The sequence below is a fragment of the Somniosus microcephalus genome, chromosome 5, assembly GCF_052327205.1.
Source record: "Somniosus microcephalus isolate GS21.2 chromosome 5, FLI_Smic_1.0, whole genome shotgun sequence".
Lineage (NCBI taxonomy): Eukaryota > Metazoa > Chordata > Chondrichthyes > Squaliformes > Somniosidae > Somniosus > Somniosus microcephalus.
Window position 1 is genome coordinate 121,670,904 of NC_140991.1, and position 25,954 is coordinate 121,696,857.

Here is a 25,954-nt window from a genome sequence, read left to right on the forward strand (position 1 = left end):
GGTCAACAGCTCTGGACAACGTGTCTGCTGTATACATAAGCTTACCCGGTGTGTACGCAACATTCAGTGCATCATAGACTGTCTCTCTTTCACTTTCCACAATGAGGACTCTCTTTACCAGGTTCAGTCTCTCACAGGCTTTTAACCCTAGTATGGCTTGCACATCCTTTGGCACCACGATTAATGCTAGCGTGTGCTCTCTGTCCTTGTGTGTTACTTTGACAATGCATCTTCCTTTCACTGGTATATCAGTACCTGAGTATCCGGTCACTTTGACTTGTATTCCATGTAACTTTGGTCTGGGTCTAATTCTCTTAAAATCGGTCTCTGATATCACATTAACTTGTGCTCCAGTATCCAATTTAAATGGAATGTGTATATCGTTCACTTTTAGTGTCAACATCCAGTCTCTTTCTTTTTTGTTTTCAGACACAACATCTACATTGAATTCCTCTATCTCGCTTTCATCTACTGTATGGACCTTGCTTTGTTGCGCTTGGTTCTTACAGCAACGGGCATAATGGTTGTTTTTGTTGCATCTATTGCATGTTTTACCATATGCTGGACACTTTCTTGGTGGATGCTGTGTACCGCATCGACGACATGACTTCCGATTGTCTCTTTCATTTTCGTTTGCTGGCCACGTCTCTTTTTTCACATTGGTGCTCTCTTTGTTAAAACGGTTTGTATCCGTTCTTTCTCACTGCATCCACATTGCAGCTACTGTCACTGAACAGCTCCTTTGCCTGCAACTTCACAGTCTCTGTAGCCCTACACAATGCTATGGCTTTTCCCAGGTCTAGATCTTGCTCTCTTAGCAGCCTTTCCCTTAGACCATTATCTGGAATACCACACACCAGTCTGTCTTTTATCAGCGAGTCTGTGAGTCCCCCAAATTCACACGATTTGCTCCGGTTTCTCAGTTCAGTCACATACTGATCAATAGTCTCGCCGATTTTCTGTACACGTGAAAAATTTGTGCCTCTCAAAGGTCACGTTGCGTTTAGGTATGCAGTAGGCCTCAAACTGTTCCATTATTTTATCTAGCTTCATTTTGTCTCCATCAACAGCAAATATGAAATTATTATATACCTCCAGCGCTGCATCACCCACGACATGTAAGAACACGGACGATTTTTGTTTATCACTTTTCTCGTCAGCTCCGATTGCCGCTAAATACAACTCTAAACGTTGTTTGAACCTTCTCCAATTTTCAGCCACATTACCTGTCAATTGAAGGGTCGCTGGTGGGTGTAAACCTCCCATGTTTTCACTTCGTTAGCTATTCTCTAATGGTAAGCAACGATGTTCTCTTTTGGCTTGCTAATCTGTGGAGAGCTGATTTCGCTTACTTGCCACAACTGCTTGCACTGTCCCATCAAGTTGCTAACTTCAGATTTTTTCTTTCTTTTTCTTTTTCTCTTTCAATCCTCTTCTGACACCATGTTTGATTTCTTCTTGGGTTCAATAAAGACTCATTTATTGAAAGAGAAAGTTGTTTTAATCTAAAGTCTATTCAACTCTTTTTAACAGCCTTTTTACAGAACACTCTATACTGTGATGCAGCTAGAATCAAAGTGAAAGTAAAACTCTCTGCCTTGCTTCTCTCGGTCACATGACCTCTGCTGGTCAGGCATAAGTAATCAATACCTGCAATCATGCTATTAAGACATCATAATCGAACAGGCAAATAACATCACTATTTGCTGATATCCTTACAGAAGGTACCCGCTTCATAAGGCCATGCTCAGGGATGTCATGACTCAGTGTCCAGTCTGTCAGCTACTCAAGCTCTGGAAGTAGAGCATCGTATCTCAGAAAAGTGTGTTCATTTCATCCTACAACAGGTGAACTTCTTGCTAAGTAAGTATAAAGCATTACTACTACAAGTTGGGAAGGAGTCGGAGAGGCATTCCCTCAGATTCCTGACTAAAGAAGGATATTTGAAAATAAACAGCAATGATGAAAGGAGAGCAGTTTTATAGATATATAAACAAAAGCTTCATATATCCGTACCATATCATACAGGAAGTTCGTGATCCAGTACACTCTGTAGCCCAGACCAGAGGTGTGTTGTAATCTTTTCTGCCCAGTAACTCTGTCTCGTACAATGTATCCGCCAATACTTGCTGTTAGAACAGAAAACCCCAGGAGGATACAGAATGCCACTCCACACTGTCGAAGATTCTCCATACTTCAGAAAGAAACAGAAGTATGAAAATGATTCAAGAGTTAGACAAAATACTAGCTTTATGTATTTAAATTTACTTCAGGTTAATTCAATAAATAAAAAGGCTGATTCACAGCTTCTAGTGGGGAATGGTGCTCACAGGAAGTATGTGGTGGGAAATCATGGCACTGCAACCGCAATTTCCTGCTATGATCTTCCTGCAACCGCCACTCCCCACTAGCAGTGCGCAAAAGCAGAATCAACCCCACAAAGTACAGCAGAGAAAATTACATCAACTGCATGTCCCTGTAACTTTCTATGCCATTTTCCTTTCTCGCCCAATTCCATGCTAACTGGGTTATTTTAATAGTAGTTTGTATACCATGACACCCTCAGTGAAGACCACCATAGTCCAAGTTTTAATACTTGATTGGACTTTTAACCCTCCCTCAGACCATACATAAATTTACTACTGTTGAAATTTAATACAGGTAAGAGTAAGGTACTGCACAATGCAAGAAAAGCTAGGTGACATGTATACTCTATGAGTGATGTTGAACTAGCTACAGCCAAGTTGAAAGATATCTAGTGGTATTAGTAGACTCAGCATTTAACACGTCCAGTCACTGTGCAGCAGCAGTCAAAAAAAGCATGTAGAATACTGAGCCATGGGAGAGAATTTCCGCAGAGTTCTTCTGATCTCCCGCAGTAACTTTGGTGGAATCCCCTCAGGAAGGTGTAAATGGCCGTCGTTAACCAGTTATGGCATTTTTGTGTTGGTTTTGCTGATCTTCTGCTGAAGTTAGGGCAAGATAACGAGACAACCCGCAGAAATCCCAGGTGCGTATAATCAAACCATTAACGTAAAAGTCATGTAGAAGTTATGTTGAAACTGTCAGGTGATCTTTTCAGAACCTACTCTGTGTCTTGTGACACGAGGAAAGTATTCAAGCCACAAGGCTGATACTCAGGGGGTGAAATATGACTAAGCCAGCAGCATGAAATGGGTTCATAATGAATCGGCAGCCCATTTTACACCGTGCACCATTTCATTTTCTATTGATTGGGGGGGGGGGGGGGGGGGCGGGGTGGGGGGAGGCGACAGTGTCTGTGGTGGAGACTCCCAAAGCTGGGAGTTCCCACATCCCCATCCTCACAGGGACCCACATTAAATTGGGGGCCAGTATGCCTGATGAGACTAGGGGCTGGATTTTGCCAATGGGGAGCTTTTGGCGACGGGACTCCCACTCGGGTTTCAGTCTCGCCTTCATCAACTTCTGGCCAACCCACGCTATTTTCCCTTGATTGATCTTGTTAAGCCCACCCAGCGGGCTTAGCAGGCCAATTAAGGGGCAGATATTTAGGTGTACAAGGATTCAAAAGGCTCACCTAGATCTTACGGGAACGGTAGCATAGTGGTTATGTTACTGGACTAGTATTCCAGAGGCTTTGGCTAATAATCCAGATACATGAGTTCTGAGCAGCTGGGGAATTTAAATTCAGTTAATTAAATAAATCTGAAATAAAAAGCCAGTATCAGTAATGGTAACCATGAAACTATCGGATTGTCATAAAAACCTATCTGGTTCACTAATGTCCTGTAGGGAAGGAAATCTGCCGTCCTTACCTGGTCTGGCCTATATGTGACTCCAGACCCACAGCAATGTGGTCGACTCTTAATTGTCCTCTGAAATGGCCTAGTAAATAGCCTAACAAACCACTACAGAAAACAACAACTTGTATTTATATAGTGCCTTTAACGTAGTAAAACGTCCGAAGGTGCTTCGGAGGAGTATTATAAGACAAAAAAATTTGACATTGAGCCACATAAGGAGAAATTAAGACAGCTGACCAAAAGCTTGGTCAATGAGGTAGGTTTTAAGGAGTGTCTTAAAGGAGGAAAGAGAGGTAGAGAGGCGGAGAGGGTTATACGGGGAATTCCAGAGCTTAGGGCCTAGGCAACAGAAGGCACGGCCACCAATGATTATAATCAGGGATCCGTACGAGGGCAGAATTAGAGGAGTGCTGGGTTAACCGTACTTGCTGTGAGTTAGGACACGGGCAGCCGAGTTTTGGATGACCTCAAGTTTACGTAGGGTAGAACGTGGGAGGCCAGCCGGGAGTGTATTGGAATAGTCAAGTCTAGAGGTAACAAAGGCATGGATGAGGGTTTTAGCAGCGGATGAGCTGAGGCAGGGGCAGAGACGGATGATGTTTTGGAGGTGGAAATAGGCGGTCTTTGTTATGCTGCAGATATGTGGTCGGAAGCTCATTTCAGGGTCAAATATGACACTAAGGTTGCGAACAGTCTGGTTCAGCCTCAGACAGATGTTAGGGAGAGGGATGGATTCAGTGGCTAGGGAACGGAGTTTGTGGCGGGGACTGAAAACAATGGCTTTGGTTTTCCCAATAGTTAATTGGAGAACATTTCTGCTCATCCAGAACTGGATATCGGACAAGCAGTCTGATGATTTAGTGACTGTGGAGGTGTCGAGAGAAGTGGTGGTGAGGTGGGTGCCGTCAGCGTACATGTGGAAACTGACGCTGTGTCTTTGGATGATGTCGCCAAGGGGCAGCATATAGATGAGAAATAGGAGGGGGCCAAAGAGAGATCCTTGGGGGACACCAGAGTTAATGATGCGGGAAGAATAAAACCAGACGGACCACCCGGTATCGACCTCGGCACCGACTTCGAACACGACAACGGCACACCCAGCCCAGTTGACCCGCAAAGTCCTCCTCACTAACATCTGGGGATTTGTGTCTTGGGAGAGCTGTCCCACAGAATAGTCAAGCAACAGCCTGATACAGTCATACTCACAGAATCATAACTTTCAGTCAATGTCCCAGACTCCTCCATCACCATCCCTGGGTATGTTCTGTGCCATCGGCAGGACAGACCCACCGGAGGTGGCGGCACAGTGGTATACAGAAGGGAGGGATTGGCTCTGGGAGTTCTCAACATTGACTCCGGACCCAGTGAAGTCTCATGGCTTCAGGTCAAGCATGGGCAAGGAAACCTTCTGCTGATTACCACCTACTGCCCTCCCTAAGCTGATGAATCAGTACTCCTCCATGTTGAAGACCACTTGGAAGAAGCACTGAGGGTAGCAAGGGCACAGAATGTACTCTGGGTGGGAGACTTCAATGTTCATCACCAAGAGTGGCTCGGTAGCACCACTACTGACCGAACTGGCCGAGTCCTGAAGGACACAGCTGCCAGACTGGGCCTGCGGCAGGTGGTGAAAGAACCAACATGAGGGAAAAACCTACTTGACCTCGTCCTCACCGATCTATCGGTAGCAGATGCATCTGTCCATGACAGCATTGGTAGCAGTTACCACCGCACAGTCCTTGTGGAGATGAAGTCCCATCTTCACACTGAGGACTCACTCCGTCGTGTTGTGTGGTGCTACCACCGTGCTAAATGGGATAGATTTCGAACAGATCTAGCAGCTCAAAACTGGGCATCCATTAGGCGCTGTGGGCCATCAGCAGCAGCAAAATTGTACTCCACCATAACCTGTAACCTCATGGCCCAGCATATCCCTCATTCTACTATTACCATGAAGCCAGGGACCAACCCTGGTTCAATGAGGAGTGTAGAAGAGCATGCCAAGTGCAGCACCAGGCGTACCTAAAAATGAGATGCCAACCTGGTGAAGCTGCAACACAGGACGACATGCATGCTAAACAGCGAAAGCAGCCTGCTATAGACAGAGCTAAGCAATCTCATAACCAATGGATTAGATAAAAGCTCTGCAGTCCTGCCACATCCAGTCGTGAATGGTGGTGGACCATTAAACAACTAATGGGAGGAGGAGGCTCCATGAATATCCCCATCCTAAATTATGGCGGAGCCCAGCACGCGAGTGCAAAAGACAAGGCTGAAGCGTTTTCAACCATCTTCAGCCAGAAGTGCCCGAGTGGATGATCCATATCAATCTCTTCCTGACGTCCCCACCATCACAGAAGCCAGTCTTCAGCCAATTCGATTCACTCCACGTGATATCAAGAAATGGCAGCGCGCACTGGATACAGCAAAGGCTATGGGCCCCGACAACATCCCGCTGTCGTGCTGAAGACTTACGCTCCAGAACTAGCCGCGCCTATAGCCAAGCTGTTCCAGTACAGCTACAACATTGGCATCTTCCCAACAATGTGGAAAACTGCCCAGATATGTCCTGTCCACAAAAAGCAGGACAAATCCAATGCTGCCAATTACCGCTCTGTCAGTCTACTCTCAATTATCAGCAAAGTGATGGAAGGTGTCATCAACAGTGCTATCAAGCGGCACTTACTCGCCAATAACCTGCTCACCGATGCTCAGTTTGAGATCCGCTAGGATCACTCGGCTCCAGACCTCATTACAGCCTTGGTCCAAACGTGGACAAAAGAGCTGAATTCAGAGGTGAGGTGAGAGTGACTGCCCTTGACATCAAGGCAGCATTTGACCGAGTGTGGCATCAAGGAGCCCTAGTAAAACTGAAGTCAGTGGGAATCAGGGGAAAAACTCTCCACTGGCTGGAGTCATACCTAGCACAAAGGAAGATGTTTGTGGTTGTTGGACAGTGTCCTAGGCAGTATCCTAGGCCCAACTATCTTCAGCTGCTTCATCAATGCAGTGTTCAGTTCCATTCAGAACTCCCCAGATAATGAAGCCATCCATGCCCGCATGCAGCAAGACCTGGACAACATTCAGGCTTGGGCTGATAAGTGGCAAGTAACATTCGTGCCACACAATACCAGGCAATGATTATCTCCAACAAGGGAGAGTGTAACCACCACCCCTTGACATTCAACGGCATTGCCATCGCCGAATACCCCCACCATTAACATCCTGGGGTCACCATTGACCAGAAACTTAACTGGACCAGCCACATAAACACTGTGGCTACAAGAGCAGGTCAGAGGCTGGGTATTCTGCAGCGAGTGTCTCACCTCCTGACTCCCCAAAGCCTTCACACCATCTACAAGACACAAGTCAGGAGTGTGATGGAACTTGCCTGGATGAGTGCAGCTCCAACAACACTCAAGAAGCTCGACACCATACAGGACAAAGCAGCTCGCTTGATTGGCACCCCATCCACCACCTTAGCATTGACTCCCTCCACCACTGGTGCACCACAGCTGCAGTGTACCATCTACAAGATGCACTGCAGCAACTCGCCAAGGCTTCTTCGACAGCACCTCCCAAACCCGCGACCTCGACCACCTAGAAGGACAAGGGCAGCAGGCGCCTGGGAACACCACCACCTCCAAGTTACACACCATCCTGACTTGGAAATATATCGCCGTTCATCGTCGCTGGGTGAAAATCCTGGCACTCCCTCCCTAACAGCACTGTGGGAGTACCTTCACCACACGGACTGCAGCGGTTCAAGACGGTGGCTCACCACCACCTTCTCAAGGACAACTAGGGATGGGCAATAAATGCTGGCATTGCCAGCGATGCCCACATCCCGGGAGTGAATAAAAAAATCTCAAGGCAAGGGCAAATACTGTCAATAGATGGGGGGAGTTTGAACTCACCCAGGAAAGTTATCTAAAATATGAGAGCCAGAATAATCAAGAGTGATGTTTGAAAAGACCCAAGGTAATAATACCAGCATTAGTAAAATCTCCCATTTACAGGTATCACTTATATGATATATACTCACAATGCCAGCAGTTCACTGCAGCTCATAAATATTAATACTCCGTGACTAATGCATTACTTAGAATGTACTGAATCAAATGTTCTTGTGTACAATATTTATCTACAGCTTGCATTGCAGACTATTTAAAACAACTTACATTTTGTCATCATCCGGGAGAGATGCTCGATAAGGATGGCTGTACAGTGTAATTCCTAATAAAGAAGAATATTTGTACATAAAATCCACATATACAGATGAGACATACTTAAGCAACTAAAGCATTCTGATCTGAAGATGAATTAACAAATTGAAATAACAGGGTCAAAACCACAGTTAATACTCGAGCAATGCGTTGCAGATTCAACCCTGAGCCAAGCATTTCCATTGAGGGAGAGACAGCAGTAGGCTGCTTGAAAATGGTCCCGAGTTTGTTTCATAGCAGGAATGGTGGAGAAATAGAATCAGATCTACCTTTGACTCTTAATCATAGAGCAAAGTGAGACCAAAAAATAAATAAAATGGGAAACATTACATGACCTCAAAAACAAAAGAGAATTATTTCTTCATTGATTTTCTCCTCAACCTTCTTCTAAAAGTATTAACTCCTTCAAATACAAAAACAAAATACTGTGGATGCTGGAAATCTGAAATAAAAACAGAAAAAGCTGGAAATACTCAGCAGGTCAGGCAGCATCTGTAGAGACAGAAACAGAGGTAACATTTCAGGTTGATGACCCTTCATCAGAACTGGAAAAAGCTGGAGATCGAACAGGTTTTTAAGCAAGTGCAGGGACAGGGAAAGGGGGGAGGGGAGGAAAGAACAAAAGGGAAGGTCTGTGATAGGGTGGAAGGCCGGGGAGATTAAGAGACATTAAGAGGTGGTGCAGAGCAAAAGGAGATGTAATGGGACAAGTTAAGAAACAAAAGATGGCTCTCGATGAAGTGCAAATGGCAGAATGAAAGACAGCTGCCATGTGGGAGAGAGAAAAAAATATATAATAAATAAAATAAATGGAAAAAAAGAATTGGGGCAGAGGTTATGGTCTGAAATTGTTGAACTCTATGTTGAGTCCAGAAGGCTGTAAAGTGCCTAATCGAAAGATGAGATGCTGTTCCTCGAGCTTATGTTGAGCTTCATTGGAGCAGTGTAAGAGGCCGAGGACAGTGAGGTCTGAGTGGGAATGGAGCGGAGAATTAAAGTGACAGGCGACCAGAAGCTCGGGGTCACCCATACGGACTGAACGGAGGTGTTCCGCAAAGCGGTCACCCAATCTGCGTTGGGTCTCCCCAATGTAGAGGAGACCGCATCGTGAGCAGCGAATACAGTATACTAAATTGCAAGAAGTACAAGTAAATCGCTGTTTCACCTGGAAGGAGTGTTTGGGGCCCGGGAAGAGTGGAGGTAAAAGGGCATGTGTTACATCTCCTGAGCTTGCACGGGAAGGTGCCGGGCGAAGGGGAAGGGGTGTTGGAGGTGATAGAGGAGTGGACCAGGGTGTCGTGGAGGGAGCGGTCCCTTCGGAATGCTGAAAGGGGAGGTGAGGGGAAGATGTGTTTGGTGGTGGGATCACGCTGGAGGTAGTGGAAATGGCGGAGGATGATTAGTTGAATGTGGAGGCTGGTGGGGTGAAAGGTGTGGACAAGGGGAATTCTATCGTGGTTCCGGGAGGGAGGAGAAGGGGTGAGAGCAGAAGTGCAGGAAATAGAACAGACACAGTCAAGGGCCGTGTCAACCACAGTAGAGGGGAATCCTCGGTTGAGGAAAAAGGAAGACATGTCGGAAGCACTTGTATGGAAGGTGGCATCGTCAGAGCAGATGCGGTGGAGACGGAGAAACTGGGAGAATGGAAGAGAGTCTTTACAGGAAGCAGGGTGGGAGGAAGTGTAGTCCAGGTAGCTGTGGGAGTCAGTGGGCTTGTAGTGACTGTTTGCCAATAGCCTATCCCCAGAGATGGAGACAGAGAAGTCGAGGAAGGGAAGGGAAGGGAAGAGTCGGAGATGGACCATGTGAAGGTGAGGGAAGGGTGGAAATTGGAAGCAAAGTGAATGAAATTTTCTAGTTCAGGATGAGTGCAGGAAACAGCACCGATACAGTCATCAAAAAGGGGTGAGGGAGGGGACCTGAGTAGGACTGGAGCAAAGAATGTTCCACATATCCCACTAAAAGGCAGGCATTGCTGGGACCCATGCGTGTTCCCATAGCAACACCTTTAATTTGGAGGAAGTGATTGGAGTCAAAGGAGAAGTTGTTCAATGTGAGAACAAGTTCAGCCAGGCAGAGGACGGTGGTGGTGGGTGGGGACTGGTTGGGCCTCTGTTCAAGGAAGAAGCGGAGCGCCCTCAGGCCATCCTGGTGGGGGATGGAGGTGTAGAGGGATTGTACAACCATAGTGAAAAGGAGACGGTTGGGGCCAGGATACTGGAAACTGTTAAAGTGACGGAGGGCGTTGGAATAGTCGCGGATGTAGGTGGGAAGAGACTGGACATCGGGAGAAACAATAGAGTCGAGGTAGGAAGAGATAAGTTCTGTGGGGCAAGAACGCTATTTTTTTTCCCCCTTGTCCAGTATTTTCTACACTCTAGCATAGAGATCTTGAGACCATTTGTGGGGCCTTTACTGGCATCCAGGTGAAATAACTAATTCAACATGGGTCAGGGTCAATAAGATATATAGAGTGGGCTCCCAGCCATATCTCTGCTCTGCATAGGGAGCTCGCCACTGAAGGATAGGCAATTAATGTGTTGCTGCAGCAAATTAAACAGATTGGCCACCAACTGCCTGATAGTGAACAGTACTGGAAATTCAGAGCAACAAAAGGGATTGGGAGTCCTGCTTCAATTAATCCTTATAGGGAGGGGCAGGAAGCAGCAGAAGTGGGCATGGATAGCACACTGCTGGCTTCACCATTGATACTGACTGGCTTTTTCCAACAAAGAGCTCTGAGCGCCTCTTGCATTTTTCCAAGAAGGTGGAGCTTGGAGGGACATTAAGAGAGATGGAATGGTCCAGCAAGCCCCAACTTCATGTATATGCAACTGGGTGGGTCAGCAGTGAACATTGCAGGTCGGCCCGGGATTCAGGGAAGGCTTCCCCACTACATTTCCCTACATTGCCTAGTCGAGACCACCCGAAAATGGGTGGTTTTCTTAAGAAAAATTCACCCCAAGAGTCAAGACATAGGTTTAAGAAACTCTATTGTGCAATTTACAAAATGATAAACATTTATCACAGGTCAAGCTCTTTAGGTAATTAGCCATTTCCTATCTGGACAAAAATTAATCAAGTGATAGACTATTTACTAATGAACTAAAACAATGTTATATAAGGCACAATTCTGTGATTTGGTGGCAACCCAACCCAACCGTACCCCCCTCCCACAGCAGGGAGCCACTCTTGCATATAATGTAAATCCTGAAATCGGAGGTACAATGTTACAGCTTATCTCCAGCCTGCACTTCCTGCAAGCATAGCTTCCACACTGGGAGTGCAGGCTTACAGAATCACCCTTATAATCACTTCCCATCCTCCACCCTCCAGAAACATCAGCTCATCAAAAACTCTGCTGCCCTTTAGAGGGTACAGAGGAGATTTACGAGGGTATAGAGGAGATTTACGAGGGTGTTGCCAGGACTGGAGAATTTTTACTTATGCAGAAAGATTAGATAGGCTGGGGTTATTTTCTTTGGAATAGAGAAGGCTGAGGGGAGACTTAATTGAGGTCTATACAATTATGAGGGGCTTAGATAACGTGGATAGGAAGGACCTATTTCCCTTAGCAGAGAGGTCAATAACCAGGGGGGCATAGATTTAAAGTAATTGGTAGAAGGATTAGAGGGGAGTTGAGGAGAACTTTTTTCACCCAGAGGGTGATGGGGGTCTAGAAAGGGTGGTAGAGGCAGAAATCCTCGTTGCCTTTAAAAAGTACTTGGATATGCACTTGAAGTGCCGTAACCTACGGGACTATGGACCAAGAGCTGGAAAGTGGGATTAAGCTGGATAGCTCTTTTTCGGTCAGCACAGACACGATGGGCCGAATGGCCACCTTCTATGCTGTAAATTTCTATGATTCTATGTCCTATCCCACAGCAAGTCCTGCTCATACGTCACCATTGTCCTCGCTGAGCTACACTGGCTCCCGGTCCCCCAATTTCTTAATATTTAAAATTCTCATCCTGGTGTTTAAGTCCCTTCATGGCTTCACCCCTCCTTATCTCCAGCTCTACAACCCTTCCGAAACAGTCTGTTCCTCTGACTCTGCACCACTCTTGTGCATCCTCTTCTCCCTTTGCCCCATCATTGGCGGCTGGCCCTTCAGCTGTCTAGGCCCCATGCTCTGGAATTCCCTCCCTAAACCCTTTTGCCTTTCCATCAACTACTCCCATCCTTTAAGGCCCACCTTGAAACCCACCTCTTTGACCAAGCTTTTGATCACCCATCCTAATACCTCCTCCTTTAGCTCGGTATCCAATCTTTCCTTGACTATGAAGCGCCTTGACACATTTTTTTCTACATTAAAGGTGATATATAAATGCAAGTTGTTGTGATAAATAAAACATACTGCAGCAGTTGTTATTATACAACAGCAATAGTCCATAGTGCCACCTAACACCTGAGTGGGAATGTATACATTTCTCCAACATTATCCCTTCAGACATGCTTTTATTTGTCACTAGCTGGAGTGCCCGGCGGTGCCGAGGCTTTTTTGAGGGCATATTGTTGTTGGAAGAGAGAGAGAGAGCGACTGGGGGGGGGAGAGAGAGAGAGAGCGACTGGGGGGAAGAGAGAGAGAGAGAGAGATAGCGACTGGTGGGAAGAGAGAGAGCAACTGGTGGGAAGAGAGAGAGCGACTGGTGGGGGAAGAGAGAGAGCGACTGGTGGGGGAAGAGAGAGAGCGACTGGGGGGGGAAGAGAGAGAGCGACTGGGGGGGAAGAGAGCGAGCGACTGGGGGGGAAGTGAGCGACTGGGGGGAAGAGAGAGAGCGACTGGTGGGGGAAGAGAGAGAGCGACTGGTGGGGGAAGAGAGAGAGCGACTGGGGGGGGAAGAGAGAGAGCGACTGGGGGGGAAGAGAGAGAGCGACTGGGGGGCAAGAGAGAGAGCGACTGGGGGGGAAGAGAGAGAGCGACTGGGGGGGAAGAGAGAGAGCGACTGGGGGGGGAAGAGAGAGAGCGACTGGGGGGGAAGAGAGAGAGCGACTGGGGGGGAAGAGAGAGAGCGACTGGGGGGGAAGAGAGAGAGCGACTGGGGGGGGAAGAGAGAGAGCGACTGGGGGGGGAAGAGAGAGAGCGACTGGGGGGGAAGAGAGAGAGCGACTGGGGGGGAAGAGAGAGAGCGACTGGGGGGGGAAGAGAGAGAGCGACTGGGGGGGGAAGAGAGAGAGCGACTGGGGGGAAGAGAGAGAGCGACTGGGGGGGAAGAGAGAGAGCGACTGGGGGGGAAGAGAGAGAGCGACTGGGGGGGAAGAGAGAGAGCGACTGGGGGGGAAGAGAGAGAGCGACTGGGGGGGAAGAGAGAGAGCGACTGGGGGGGAAGAGAGAGAGCGACTGGGGGGGAAAAGAGAGAGCGACTGGGGGGGAAGAGAGAGAGCGACTGGGGGGGAAGAGAGAGAGCGACTGGGGGGGAAGAGAGAGAGCGACTGGGGGGGAAGAGAGAGAGCGACTGGGGGGGAAGAGAGAGAGCGAGCGACTGGGGGGAAGAGAGAGAGAGAGAGAGATAGCGACTGGTGGGAAGAGAGAGAGCAACTGGTGGGAAGAGAGAGAGCGACTGGTGGGGGAAGAGAGAGAGCGACTGGTGGGGGAAGAGAGAGAGCGACTGGGGGGGGAAGAGAGAGCGCGACTGGGGGGGAAGAGAGAGCGCGACTGGGGGGGAAGAGAGAGCGCGACTGGGGGGGAAGAGAGAGAGCGACTGGGGGGGAAGAGAGAGAGCGAGCGACTGGGGGGAAGAGAGAGAGAGAGAGAGATAGCGACTGGTGGGAAGAGAGAGAGCAACTGGTGGGAAGAGAGAGAGCGACTGGTGGGGGAAGAGAGAGAGCGACTGGTGGGGGAAGAGAGAGAGCGACTGGGGGGGGAAGAGAGAGAGCGACTGGGGGGGAAGAGAGAGAGCGACTGGGGGGCAAGAGAGAGAGCGACTGGGGGGGAAGAGAGAGAGCGACTGGGGGGGAAGAGAGAGAGCGACTGGGGGGGGAAGAGAGAGAGCGACTGGGGGGGAAGAGAGAGAGCGACTGGGGGGGAAGAGAGAGAGCGACTGGGGGGGAAGAGAGAGAGCGACTGGGGGGGGAAGAGAGAGAGCGACTGGGGGGGGAAGAGAGAGAGCGACTGGGGGGGAAGAGAGAGAGCGACTGGGGGGGAAGAGAGAGAGCGACTGGGGGGGAAGAGAGAGAGCGACTGGGGGGGGAAGAGAGAGAGCGACTGGGGGGGGAAGAGAGAGAGCGACTGGGGGGAAGAGAGAGAGCGACTGGGGGGGAAGAGAGAGAGCGACTGGGGGGGAAGAGAGAGAGCGACTGGGGGGGAAGAGAGAGAGCGACTGGGGGGGAAGAGAGAGAGCGACTGGGGGGGAAGAGAGAGAGCGACTGGGGGGGAAGAGAGAGAGCGACTGGGGGGGAAGAGAGAGAGCGACTGGGGGGGAAGAGAGAGAGCGACTGGGGGGGAAGAGAGAGAGCGACTGGGGGGGAAGAGAGAGAGCGACTGGGGGGGAAGAGAGAGAGCGACTGGGGGGGAAGAGAGAGAGCGACTGGGGGGGAAGAGAGAGAGCGACTGGGGGGGAAGAGAGAGAGCGACTGGGGGGGAAGAGAGAGAGCGACTGGGGGGAAGAGAGAGAGCGACTGGGGGGGAAGAGAGAGAGCGACTGGGGGGGAAGAGAGAGAGCGACTGGGGGGGAAGAGAGAGAGCGACTGGGGGGGAAGAGAGAGAGCGACTGGGGGGGAAGAGAGAGAGCGACTGGGGGGGAAGAGAGAGAGCGACTGGGGGGGAAGAGAGAGAGCGACTGGGGGGGAAGAGAGAGAGCGACTGGGGGGGAAGAGAGAGAGCGACTGGGGGGGAAGAGAGAGAGCGACTGGGGGGGAAGAGAGAGAGCGACTGGGGGGGAAGAGAGAGAGCGACTGGGGGGGAAGAGAGAGAGCGACTGGGGGGGAAGAGAGAGAGCGACTGGGGGGGAAGAGAGAGAGCGACTGGGGGGGAAGAGAGAGAGCGACTGGGGGGGAAGAGAGAGAGCGACTGGGGGGGAAGAGAGAGAGCGACTGGGGGGGAAGAGAGAGAGCGACTGGGGGGGAAGAGAGAGAGCGACTGGGGGGGAAGAGAGAGAGCGACTGGGGGGGAAGAGAGAGAGCGACTGGGGGGGAAGAGAGAGAGCGACTGGGGGGGAAGAGAGAGAGCGACTGGGGGGGAAGAGAGAGAGCGACTGGGGGGGAAGAGAGAGAGCGACTGGGGGGGGAAGAGAGAGAGCGACTGGGGGGGAAGAGAGAGAGCGACTGGGGGGGGAAGAGAGAGAGCGCGACTGGGGGGGAAGAGAGAGAGCGACTGGGGGGGAAGAGAGAGAGCGACTGGGGGGGAAGAGAGAGAGCGACTGGGGGGGAAGAGAGAGAGCGACTGGGGGGGAAGAGAGAGAGCGACTGGGGGGGAAGAGAGAGAGCGACTGGGGGGGAAGAGAGAGAGCGACTGGGGGGGAAGAGAGAGCGCGACTGGGGGGGAAGAGAGAGAGCGACTGGGGGGGAAGAGAGAGAGCGACTGGGGGGGAAGAGAGAGAGCGACTGGGGGGGAAGAGAGAGAGCGACTGGGGGGGAAGAGAGAGAGCGACTGGGGGGGAAGAGAGAGAGCGACTGGGGGGGAAGAGAGAGAGCGACTGGGGGGGAAGAGAGAGAGCGACTGGGGGGGAAGAGAGAGAGCGACTGGGGGGGAAGAGAGGGAGCGACTGGGGGGGAAGAGAGGGAGCGACTGGGGGGGAAGAGAGGGAGCGACTGGGGGGGAAGAGAGAGAGCGACTGGGGGGGAAGAGAGAGAGCGACTGGGGGGGAAGAGAGACAGCGACTGGGGGGGAAGAGAGAGAGCGACTGGGGGGGAAGAGAGAGAGCGACTGGGGGGGAAGAGAGAGAGCGACTGGGGGGGAAGAGAGAGAGCGACTGGGGGGGAAGAGAGAGAGCGACTGGGGGGGAAGAGAGAGAGCGACTGGGGGGGAAGAGAGAGCGCGACTGGGGGGGAAGAGAGAGCGCGACTGGGGGGGAAGAGAGAGCGCGACTGGGGGGGAAGAGAGAGAGCGACTGGGGGGGAAGAGAGAGAGCGACTGGGGGGGAAGAGAGAGAGCGACTGGGGGGGAAGAGAGAGAGCGACTGGGGGGGAAGAGAGAGAGCGACTGGGGGGGAAGAGAGAGAGCGACTGGGGGGGAGAGGGGTAGGGGGAGGGGGGAAGGGGGGTGGGGGGGAAGGGGGTAGAGGGTGAGGGGGGAAGGGGAGGGGGGGGAGAGTGGAAGGGGGAGAGGGAGGGGAAGGGGGGAGGGGAAGGGGGGGAGTGGAAGGGAAAGGGGGGTGGAGGTGGAGGGGGAGGGGAGGTGGAGGGGGAGGGGGAGGGGAGGTGGAGGGGGGGCGGGTGGTGTGTGGGGGGGAAGGGGGGGCGGGAAGGGTGGGGAGGAAGGGTGGGGGAAGGAGGGGGGAGGGGGGAAGGGAGAAAGGGAGGGGGAGAAAGGGAGGGGGAGAAAGGGAGGGGGGAGCCAGCAGACCCTCTCCCCTCTGCCGGCGATGGCTCCGCGGAGCTCCGTGCCGCCCCACGCAGTGACATGGCCCAGCCGAGCGCAGCGCCCCGGTCAGCCCGAGCCCCGCCCCCCGCCCTCCCGAGCCGCGGGGGGGGGGAAGGACAGAGAGAGCCACCGCTCCTCCAGTCGATGCGTTGCGGGCCGACCCCTGATGAGCGCCCGATCAGCTGTGCCCGCGGTGACTGCAACTCACCTCCCGCTAGGCTCCCTCCCGCCCCACCAGCCTTTACCAAAATGGCGGCGATGGCTACGCTTGGCCCAGTCCCGCGCCGCCTGCCTTTACAAAGATGACAGCGATCGCGGGGCGGGCCCAGCGGGAGGGGCGGTGCCTAGCTCGGGCGTGGCTGGGCAACAGAAGCCCAGGCTTCTAGGCCTGAAAAAACGGTGAAAGGTAGGAAAATTATAGAGGTTAGAGAAAAGATTTACAAATTAATTAACTTTTTTTTAAAAACAATGTGTGTTTTAAAAGCAACTTTTTTTTGGCTGGAAATCTAGATTTGAAAAGAAACACGCAGAAAGTGGCAAAAAAAACTTACGAATCAAGATGGCTGACACTCACCTCAGTTCAGAATGATAAGGCCCGCCCACACACGCACTGATTGGTCAACCGTCAGGTCACATGAACTGTAGGATTGGTCAATCATCACGTCATTCAACTCTAGGATGGCCCGCCCCCACTCGATGCTAATGAGCGGATAATGAGCGGAATTTTGAACGTTTTTTGGATACCGTCGGCACAATTTTTGTCCGACCAAAAAGTAAATATGCCTACAAGAGTCCCCTAATGATGAGCTTTCTTTTGATATAACATATGTGTAGGTACGCTCTATAACTTTTGATTGTATAGCCGGACAGACAGAGAGACAGACAGAGAGACAGACAGAGAGACATACTGTTTTATATATTTAGTTATACCGTATTGTGTCCAGTCAGAGCCTGGCGGTAGGTTGGCCCAGAGGATGAGATTATTGAGCTGGTTCAGGTAGGCTGGTTCTGTATGAAAGCCGTTTTGATTGTACCACACCTATGAGTAGACCACAAGTAGCAATAATATTACAATAATTGTCATAGATCTGGTTCTATTATTTATAATACAGAAACAAATTGTTAATTATCATAAATAGAAAATAAATACCCAGCCACCTGGCCATGCACAAGGTGGTTCTCATGGCCTTGAATTTCCCTCACCTCACAGTTGCAGAGTGTGTCTAAATAAGTGATTTGAAAATCTAAAGGTGGGTGCAATATGTTGATCTTATGATCAGTAGTAGTCCTGTGAAGAGGGTAATTCATGTGCTGAGACTTCCTGCTGTTCCTTACCACTGATGGAAGCGCAGTGGACATATACTTGGGAAAGGTAAGTGTGCACCCTGTAGTGATCAATAACATGTCATTCTGTGGTGGACACTAGGTGGAGCAGTGGAGCTGTATAGAGCTGTATGTATAAAACTACACTACCCAGCTATATATATATTAAGACTACATTACCCATGAGGCTAGGCTACCCAGAAGGCAACAGTCAAGATGGCAACCTGCACACAGGAGCACAATGCTGCATCTCTACAAGATGCTGTACCTAGTCCACATGGCTCAATACAGTAACTAGCAAAAGCTAGCTGTGTTCATAATAAGAATGTCTAGTTATTAATGAACATAACATGGTACCAGGGTGGTGAAGATCTGCTGAAAATTGTGAAAAGCGACATGGAGAATTTGAAGCCACCAGGAGGTTTGAATCTCGAGGGAAATGTCGACTACAATTGGCGGATTTTTAAACAACAATTCGAACTCTACATTGCAGCCATCGGATTCGGTACGAAGCCAGACGCAAGGAAGATAGCGTTGCTGCTTACGGTTGCAGGCCCACAGGCGATAGAGGTATTTAATACATTTGTATTTAATCCAGCGGAGAACAGAGAAAAATTAGAAGATGTGCTAAAAAAAATTTGATGCACATTGCTCTCCCAAAAAGAATGAGACGTATGAAAGATACATCTTCCGTTCTCAGACACAGCAACAAAATGAGACTTTTGTTAGCTTTATAACTGATCTGAAACTGAAAGCACAGATGTGATAAAAATGCTAACTTCCGGGAAGTTATGTCATCACTTCCTGTGAACTATGAACTGTGAACTATGAACTGTGTACATACCTCACTTCCTGTCATATGTCACTTCCTGTTGGACTGGTATAAATACTGGTCTGTTCAGTATTGTAAGAGGCTTCTACCAGAGGCATGGTAAAGACCTCTCTTGTATATAGTGTGTTTATAAGTTACTTAAAGCTTACTTTAAAGTTACTTGATGGTAAGTCTCCTTTTTCTTACATCAATTTAAGTAACTTAGTATTTACACTGACAAATACTAGACCTTCAGACAAACTCGGAAGTTAAGGATCCAGGGAACCACCCATCATGGAGAAAATCCTTAGACCTATTCGTCTGGACTTGGACCCGAATACACCAGCAGCTGGCAGGGTATGGAAGCATTGGTATCGTACTTTTGAGAATTTTCTGGATGAATGTAAAGTGGATGCTCCTGCTAAATTGAAGATACTTGTCAATTATGTGACCCCAAAAGTGTTCGAATATGTTGATGACTGGGATAATTACGAAGAGGTGATTCGGGCACTTAAGAAACTGTATGCGAAGACCCCAAATGAGGTCTATGCTAGACATCTACTGGCCACAGCCCGACAAGGGCCAGGGGAATCAATTGACGAATTCCTGCAAGAACTTCGCAGGCTCAGCGTAGATTGTAACTTTCAGGCAGCCTCAGCTGAGCTGTACCGCCAAGAAATGATTCGTGATGCTTTCATCTGCGGGATTGCCTCTCCATTTATACGCCAGCGTCTACTAGAAAGTAAAACACTTGAGCTACAAAAAGCTTTTGACCTAGCTTGTTCACTGGATTTGGCAAAGAGAAATGCAGACCTCTATCAGCTGCCCAGATCTCGATCTGCTGCTGTAGCTGCAACCAGACAATTCAAGCGGTCTCAGGTGAACCCTATCATGGGGGAATCTAATTCTGATAATTCTGATGAAGAAGAGGAGGACGACCCCACTTTAGCAGCCTCTTGGCAATCTAGGAAGGAATGCTTCTTTTGTGGAGATGCTTTTCACCCTAGGAAAACCTGCCCTGCTCGCAATGCAATCTGCAGTTATTGCGGGAAAAAAGGACACTTTGCTAAAGTTTGCCTATCAAGGGCCTCTACGAGGGCCAATCCAGCTAAGACCTACCGAACTGCCCCAATTAGGGCCTATCAAGATGCTCCAGCTAGGACCTATCAAGCTTCCTCTCGAGCTCTCTCCCAAAGAAGCACACCGAGAGTTTTAGCCACTCTCTGTGCAACGACACCAATTACAGCTGCTTGCCCACAGAACCTGTCTCATGCAGCCACAAAAATTTCAATTAAAGGGCATACCTTAGATGCCTTAATGGACTCAGGAAGTACTGATAGTTTCATTAAGGAACAGATTGTTGCGAAATTGAAACTACATGTCTTCCCATCGGACCAGGCAATTGCGATGGCCCAGTCATCACTTAATACCAGAATCTCCGGCTTTTGTGTTGTTGATATGACACTTCATGGTCGTATGTATCCCTCCACCCGACTTTCGGTGCTCAAGGACTTATGTAGTGATCTCCTCTTAGGGCTGGACTTCCAAAAACAGCATAAGAAACTCACCATTGAGTTTGGTGGATCCAAACCCGGACTTACTATTTCTAATATACCATCTAAATTACCTTTTTGTGCATTATCAGCAGCTTCACTTGATGAACCCTCATTATTTGCCAGTATTCCGCCTCAATGCCAACCGATAATAACGAAATCGCGGCGCTTTAATCAGGAAGACCAATCTTTTATTGCGGCTGAAATCTCTCGACTTCTAGCAGAGGATATCATTGAACCATGTTCGTCGCCCTGGCGGGCTCAAGTCGTCATTGTCAAGAACCCTCTAAAACCTCACAAACAGCGACTATGCATCGATTATTCGCAAACCATCAATCAATATACCGACTTGGACGCCTACCCATTGCCACGCATTGATGATATGGTTAATAAACTGGCCGAATACAAAGTGTTCTCAACTTACGATTTAAAAAGTGCCTATCATCAGTTACCCTTGAAGGTCTCAGATAAGCAGTACACAGCCTTTGAGGCTAATGGACGGCTGTACCAATTTCGTCGCCTCCCATTCGGGGTTACTAATGGAGTGGCTGTCTTTCAACGGGCAATGGATGGCCTGGTTAAGCAGGAAAACCTAAGGGACACTTTTCCCTATCTTGATAACATTACCATTGCAGGTCACGATCAACAGGAACACGACTCCAACCTCCAAAAATTTCGGGATGCCCTCCATCGCCGTAATTTGACCCTGAATGAATCCAAATCTGTTGAGTCGCAACCGACCATCAACATCCTTGGCTACTGCGTAGGCAATGGTATCATTAAGCCAGACCCAGAAAGACTTCGCCCGCTCCAAGAGCTCCCGTCACCTAAGAATCCGGCTTCTTTACGTCGGGCTCTCGGTCTGTTTGCATACTACGCTAAATGGATTCCTCATTTTTCGGACAAAATCCAACCCTTGCTGCATGCTAGATCATTTCCACTGGGAACAGCGGCTGTTGCAGCCTTTAACCTTCTCAAAAAACAGTTGGAGAAAGCGGCTCTTCACTCCATCGATGAGAATCTCCCTTTCGTGGTTGAATGTGATGCCTCGGAGGTGGCGATCTCGGCTACTCTGAATCAGGAAGGTCGTCCTGTAGCATTTATGTCCAGGACCTTACAAGGTGCCGAGCTACATTATCCACCGGTTGAGAAAGAAGCCACAGCCATCATAGAGGCAGTACGGAAGTGGAACCATTTTCTAGCTCGCCAGCACTTTACATTGATCACGGACCAACGATCAGTCGCCTTCATGCTCGATAATCGAAAACGAACCAAAATTAAGAATAATAAAATACAACTTTGGAGGATGGAACTGGCCTCTTTTGGTTATACCATTCTCTATCGGCCTGGCAAGGAGAATGTGGCCCCGGACACCCTCACACGGGCATTCTGCTCCACTATGTCATCCTCCACTCTCATGGATGTCCACAATGGTTTGTGTCATCCTGGCGTTACGCGCATGCTACATTTCGTACGATCACGGAATCTCCCTTTTTCCACTGGAGATGTAAAGAAAATATGCTCAGAATGCCGGCTTTGTGCGGAATTAAAACCTCAGTTCTTCCGCCCCTCAGCTGGTATACTCATACATGCAACCCAACCGATGCAACGACTTAGCATCGATTTTAAGGGCCCAGTGCCCTCTTCAACTCGGAACACATATTTGCTCACCATGATCGACGAATATTCACGTTTTCCGTTTGCCTTCCCCTGCTCCAATATGCTGGCGTCCACAGTAATCTGCTGCCTTGAGCAGGTATTTTCTCTCTGTGGCATGCCGGCTTATATTCACTCAGATCGGGGTCCATCCTTTATGTCGAGGGAACTCAAGGACTACCTCTCAGAACGGGGAATTGCTACAAGCAAAACAACACCATACCATCCCATCGGAAATGGGCAGGTAGAGAGGTATAACGGTATCATCTGGAATTCCGTACGTCTCGCTTTAAGATCTCGGGGCCTACCAGACCAGCAATGGGAAACAGTGCTTCCGGATGCATTGCACTCTATACGGTCCCTGCTTTCTACAGCCACAAATACTACACCTCATGAGCGGTTCTTTGGATTCCAGCGTCGCTCATCTCATGGGACATCACTCCCGTCATGGCTAACTACTCCTGGACCTGTATTACTCCGAAGATACGTTCGGACGTCTAAAAATGACCCTCTTGTAGACGAGGTCGAACTAACCGATGCCAACCCCACCTATGCAAACATACGATATTCCGACGGCGAGAATCTACCGTATCATTACGGGATCTGGCTCCCTGCCCACCAGGACCTAGTGGGACATCGGGTGATGGCATTTCACCAGGAAACTCTTGGGACCTATCGGGTACCCCTCTCCAGGATCCTGATCGGACACCAACTAGCTTGGTGCCGGTAGAACCCCGTGCTCAAGGTTGCGACCCTCCCAGTACCGCGCATGAAAGTACTGATCCGCCACAGACCAGCTCTGCACCTCCCTCTGAACAGAGGCAGTCCGACTTTGAACCTATTGGGGCTCGTACTCGAAGCCATGATCTCCCCGACCCTTCACAGGGCAATCCAGGCCACACAGACTCTGACCAATGGCCAACCGCATGTAAGCGGACCAGCGACCCTCTACGACGGGAATCCAAACGGGTGCGACTCTTCCTTGTTCGGCGGCTGCGGACCAAAAGGTAGACCACAGCCTTCTAATCCTGCAGGAGGGAAGAATGTGATAAAAATGCTAACTTCCGGGAAGTTATGTCATCACTTCCTGTGAACTATGAAATGTGAACTATGAACTGTGTACATACCTCACTTCCTGTCATATGTCACTTCCTGTTGGACTGGTATAAATACTGGTCTGTTCAGTATTGTAAGAGGCTTCTACCAGAGGCATGGTAAAGACCTCTCTTGTATGTAGTGTGTTTATAAGTTACTTAAAGCTTACTTTAAAGTTACTTGATGGTAAGTCTCCTTTTTCTTACATCAACAGACATGTAATTTCTCTGAGCTGAAAGCATCCATGATTCGTGACCAGATTGTGTTTGGTATTCATGATAAAAAAGTCAGGGAACGTCTGTTGAGAGAAACCGAACTAAATTTGGAAAATGCAGTGAAAATATGCAAAGCCAGCGAGCTAGCTCGAAATCACGCGAAGACTTTCAGTGAAATCAATAATGATGCGAATGTAATGAGTGATAATGCTGCTGTCGGTGCTGTGTCCTACAAGGGGAAGAAACGTGGGCAGAACAGAAATGAAAAGCAATCGGAGGATGACATTTTTAATTGTAAACGCTGTGGTTACAAACACCAGTTAAGACAATGCCCAGCGTTTGGAAAAATGTGCACAAAGTGTAATGGAAAGAATCACTTTGCCAAACAATGCTTTTCAAAAGTGAAAACGACAAAAAGGCAACGAGTTAATGTGATTGAGGACACTGATTTAAGTGAGACATTTTTTGTAGGGATGGTGTCATGTGACGATATCAAAAAAGATACAGAAAATGTGCAGCCCTCAGAAATAGACAATGCTGAACATAAAGTTAATGCAGTAAAAGAGGACAAATGGATGATCCCACTGCAGATAAATGGAGCATTAGTTACATTGAAACTGGACACTGGGGCAAAAGCAAACTTAATCAGTATGAGTGACATTAACAATATGAAAGAAAAGCCCAAAATACAGAAAAAGTCAGTACTACTGAAGAACTATAATGGACAGAAAATAGATAGCTTAGGTGTATGCAGACTTAAAGTGACAGTCAAAGACAAAGTGCATCATCTCAAGTTTTCTGTTGTGGCTGAAAGGCTTGATTCACTATTAGGTGACAAAGCTTGTGAAGACTTAGAACTGGTCAAGAGAGTCTACCGTATAAACTGTGCCATAAGCAGACCAGATGACTCAGGTGATGAAGCAGAGAGCCCATCAAGGATGAAAAGGCCAAAGGGTATCCATGTCTTCAAAAAGCCTAGTTTCTCCAAGAAGAAAGAAAAAGGCTTTAAGGTCAAAGAGAAGCCAAAGGAAGAAAAGCACAAAGAGGAAAAACACAAGGAGGAAAAGTCCAAAGATATAACTGCAGCAAATGTTGTTAAGCAGTGGAAAGAGAAAAAGAAAAAGAAGAAGCCTGCAGCAGAGCAGGAAGCAGTTCCGGTGGATACTCCTTCTTCCCTCAGGCCAATCTTTGGTGTTCCATTAGCCGAGGCTGCTGAGAGGACTATGCTGTATGATGGGATCCAGCTGCCAGCAGTTTTTCGAGAGTGCATTGACTACATTGAGAGTTATGGCATGAAGAGTGAAGGAAACACTGAAACCCTCTCCAAGCAAAGATCGCAAGGAGACCTCGATCTATACAAGAGCAGATTGATGACAATGCCGCAACTGCATCTTGTCATTCACCGCCAGAACAATCTCATGAAGACACATCAGACTTACCCGTGTTGAGAAGATCCACACGTGAAGTAAAAGAGCCTGATAGACTTAATCTTTGAGTACAATGTAAAACTTTGAAAATGTGGTGACTGTTTTGAAAATGTTTATGCTTATAGAGCACTAACAAAAGTGTTACTGATATTATCTTTATTGTTTTCTTGAAAGTTGATTGATATTGATTTTGTTAAACCTCCAAAGAAAGGGGGATGTAGTGATCAATAACATGTCATTCTGTGGTGGACACTAGGTGGAGCAGTGGAGCTGTATAGAGCTGTATGTATAAAACTACACTACCCAGCTATATATATATTAAGACTACATTACCCATGAGGCTAGGCTACCCAGAAGGCAACAGTCAAGATGGCAGCCTGCACACAGGCGCAGAATGCTGCATCTCTACAAGATGCTGTACCTAGTCCACATGGCTCAATAAAGTAACTAGCAAAAGCTAGCTGTGTTCATAATAAGAATGTCTAGTTATTAATGAACATAACACACCCCACCTCACTGAAGAACTTACCAGTGCCACCTTGTCTCTAGTCCTTTTGGCACAAACAATGTCACTGTGTGCCTGTGCTGCTAGTTCAGACATTGTGAAGTACCCATGCTCATGCCCCCAGTTTTCTGTCCATCGATATACCTGTAAGAGACTGCCTAATCACCAATAACCTGCATGCTACCAACTGAAGCTTTCAGGGTTAACCCTCTCTGTTAAGGGTCTTCCAATTTACATGCTGCCATTCAGTTCCCCTCTGAATTCCTTCATAAGCACAAAGAGACAGACTTTTCTCCTTGTCTGCATTTATGTTGTTGGAAAAAATGATGCCTAACTTCAGGGAGACACAGTCCACAGGAGGAGACATGGCTAATCGTCAAGAGTTGACCACCTACGAGGAGCAGGCACCCACTGTTTTGCGTAAGCCACTGACAGAAGGCTTTGAAGATGGAGAAGTTGATGAATAATGTGGCAGCAACAGGATTGTGGCTAGTTAATGCCTTTCTTCCTTCTGAGGTCTTAAAAGGCATAGGGCTGGATTTTGTCAATGGAGGCGACTTGGAGGCGGGACTGCTGCTTGTCGTCTCAAGGTCCCGCCTCCACCCTCGCCTGACCATTCAGAGGGATTTTCCCCTGATTGAGCGGGCTCAGCAAGCCAATTAGTAAAAGAAGTCACTGACAGATCACGTCAACGTCAGACGTGCTATCTGTCAAGACTTCTTGAAAGAAGAAATGACAGCGTTTGACAGCTCTGTGAAGCTGTCAAACACTGACATTCTCTTGAGTTTGATTCGTTTTTGTGGTGAGGACTGAAAAAACATTGTAAAAAAGTAAATT

The 25,954-nt window shown here is 48.8% G+C and overlaps 1 protein-coding gene across 1 annotated transcript in view; it reads right to left on the bottom strand.

The window, feature by feature from the left end:
* LOC147117285 (ATP-binding cassette sub-family A member 13-like) overlaps window positions 1-25,954 on the bottom strand; it is a 250,509-nt gene that overhangs the window by 38,567 nt on the left and 185,988 nt on the right. The window contains exons 31-33 of the mRNA XM_085988134.1: window positions 17,463-17,571; window positions 7,967-8,021; window positions 2,017-2,194 (exon numbers count right to left, since the gene is read on the bottom strand). Of these exons, the coding sequence (XP_085844260.1) occupies window positions 2,017-2,194; window positions 7,967-8,021; window positions 17,463-17,571 (342 nt within the window). The remainder of the gene's footprint in view (window positions 1-2,016; window positions 2,195-7,966; window positions 8,022-17,462; window positions 17,572-25,954) is intronic.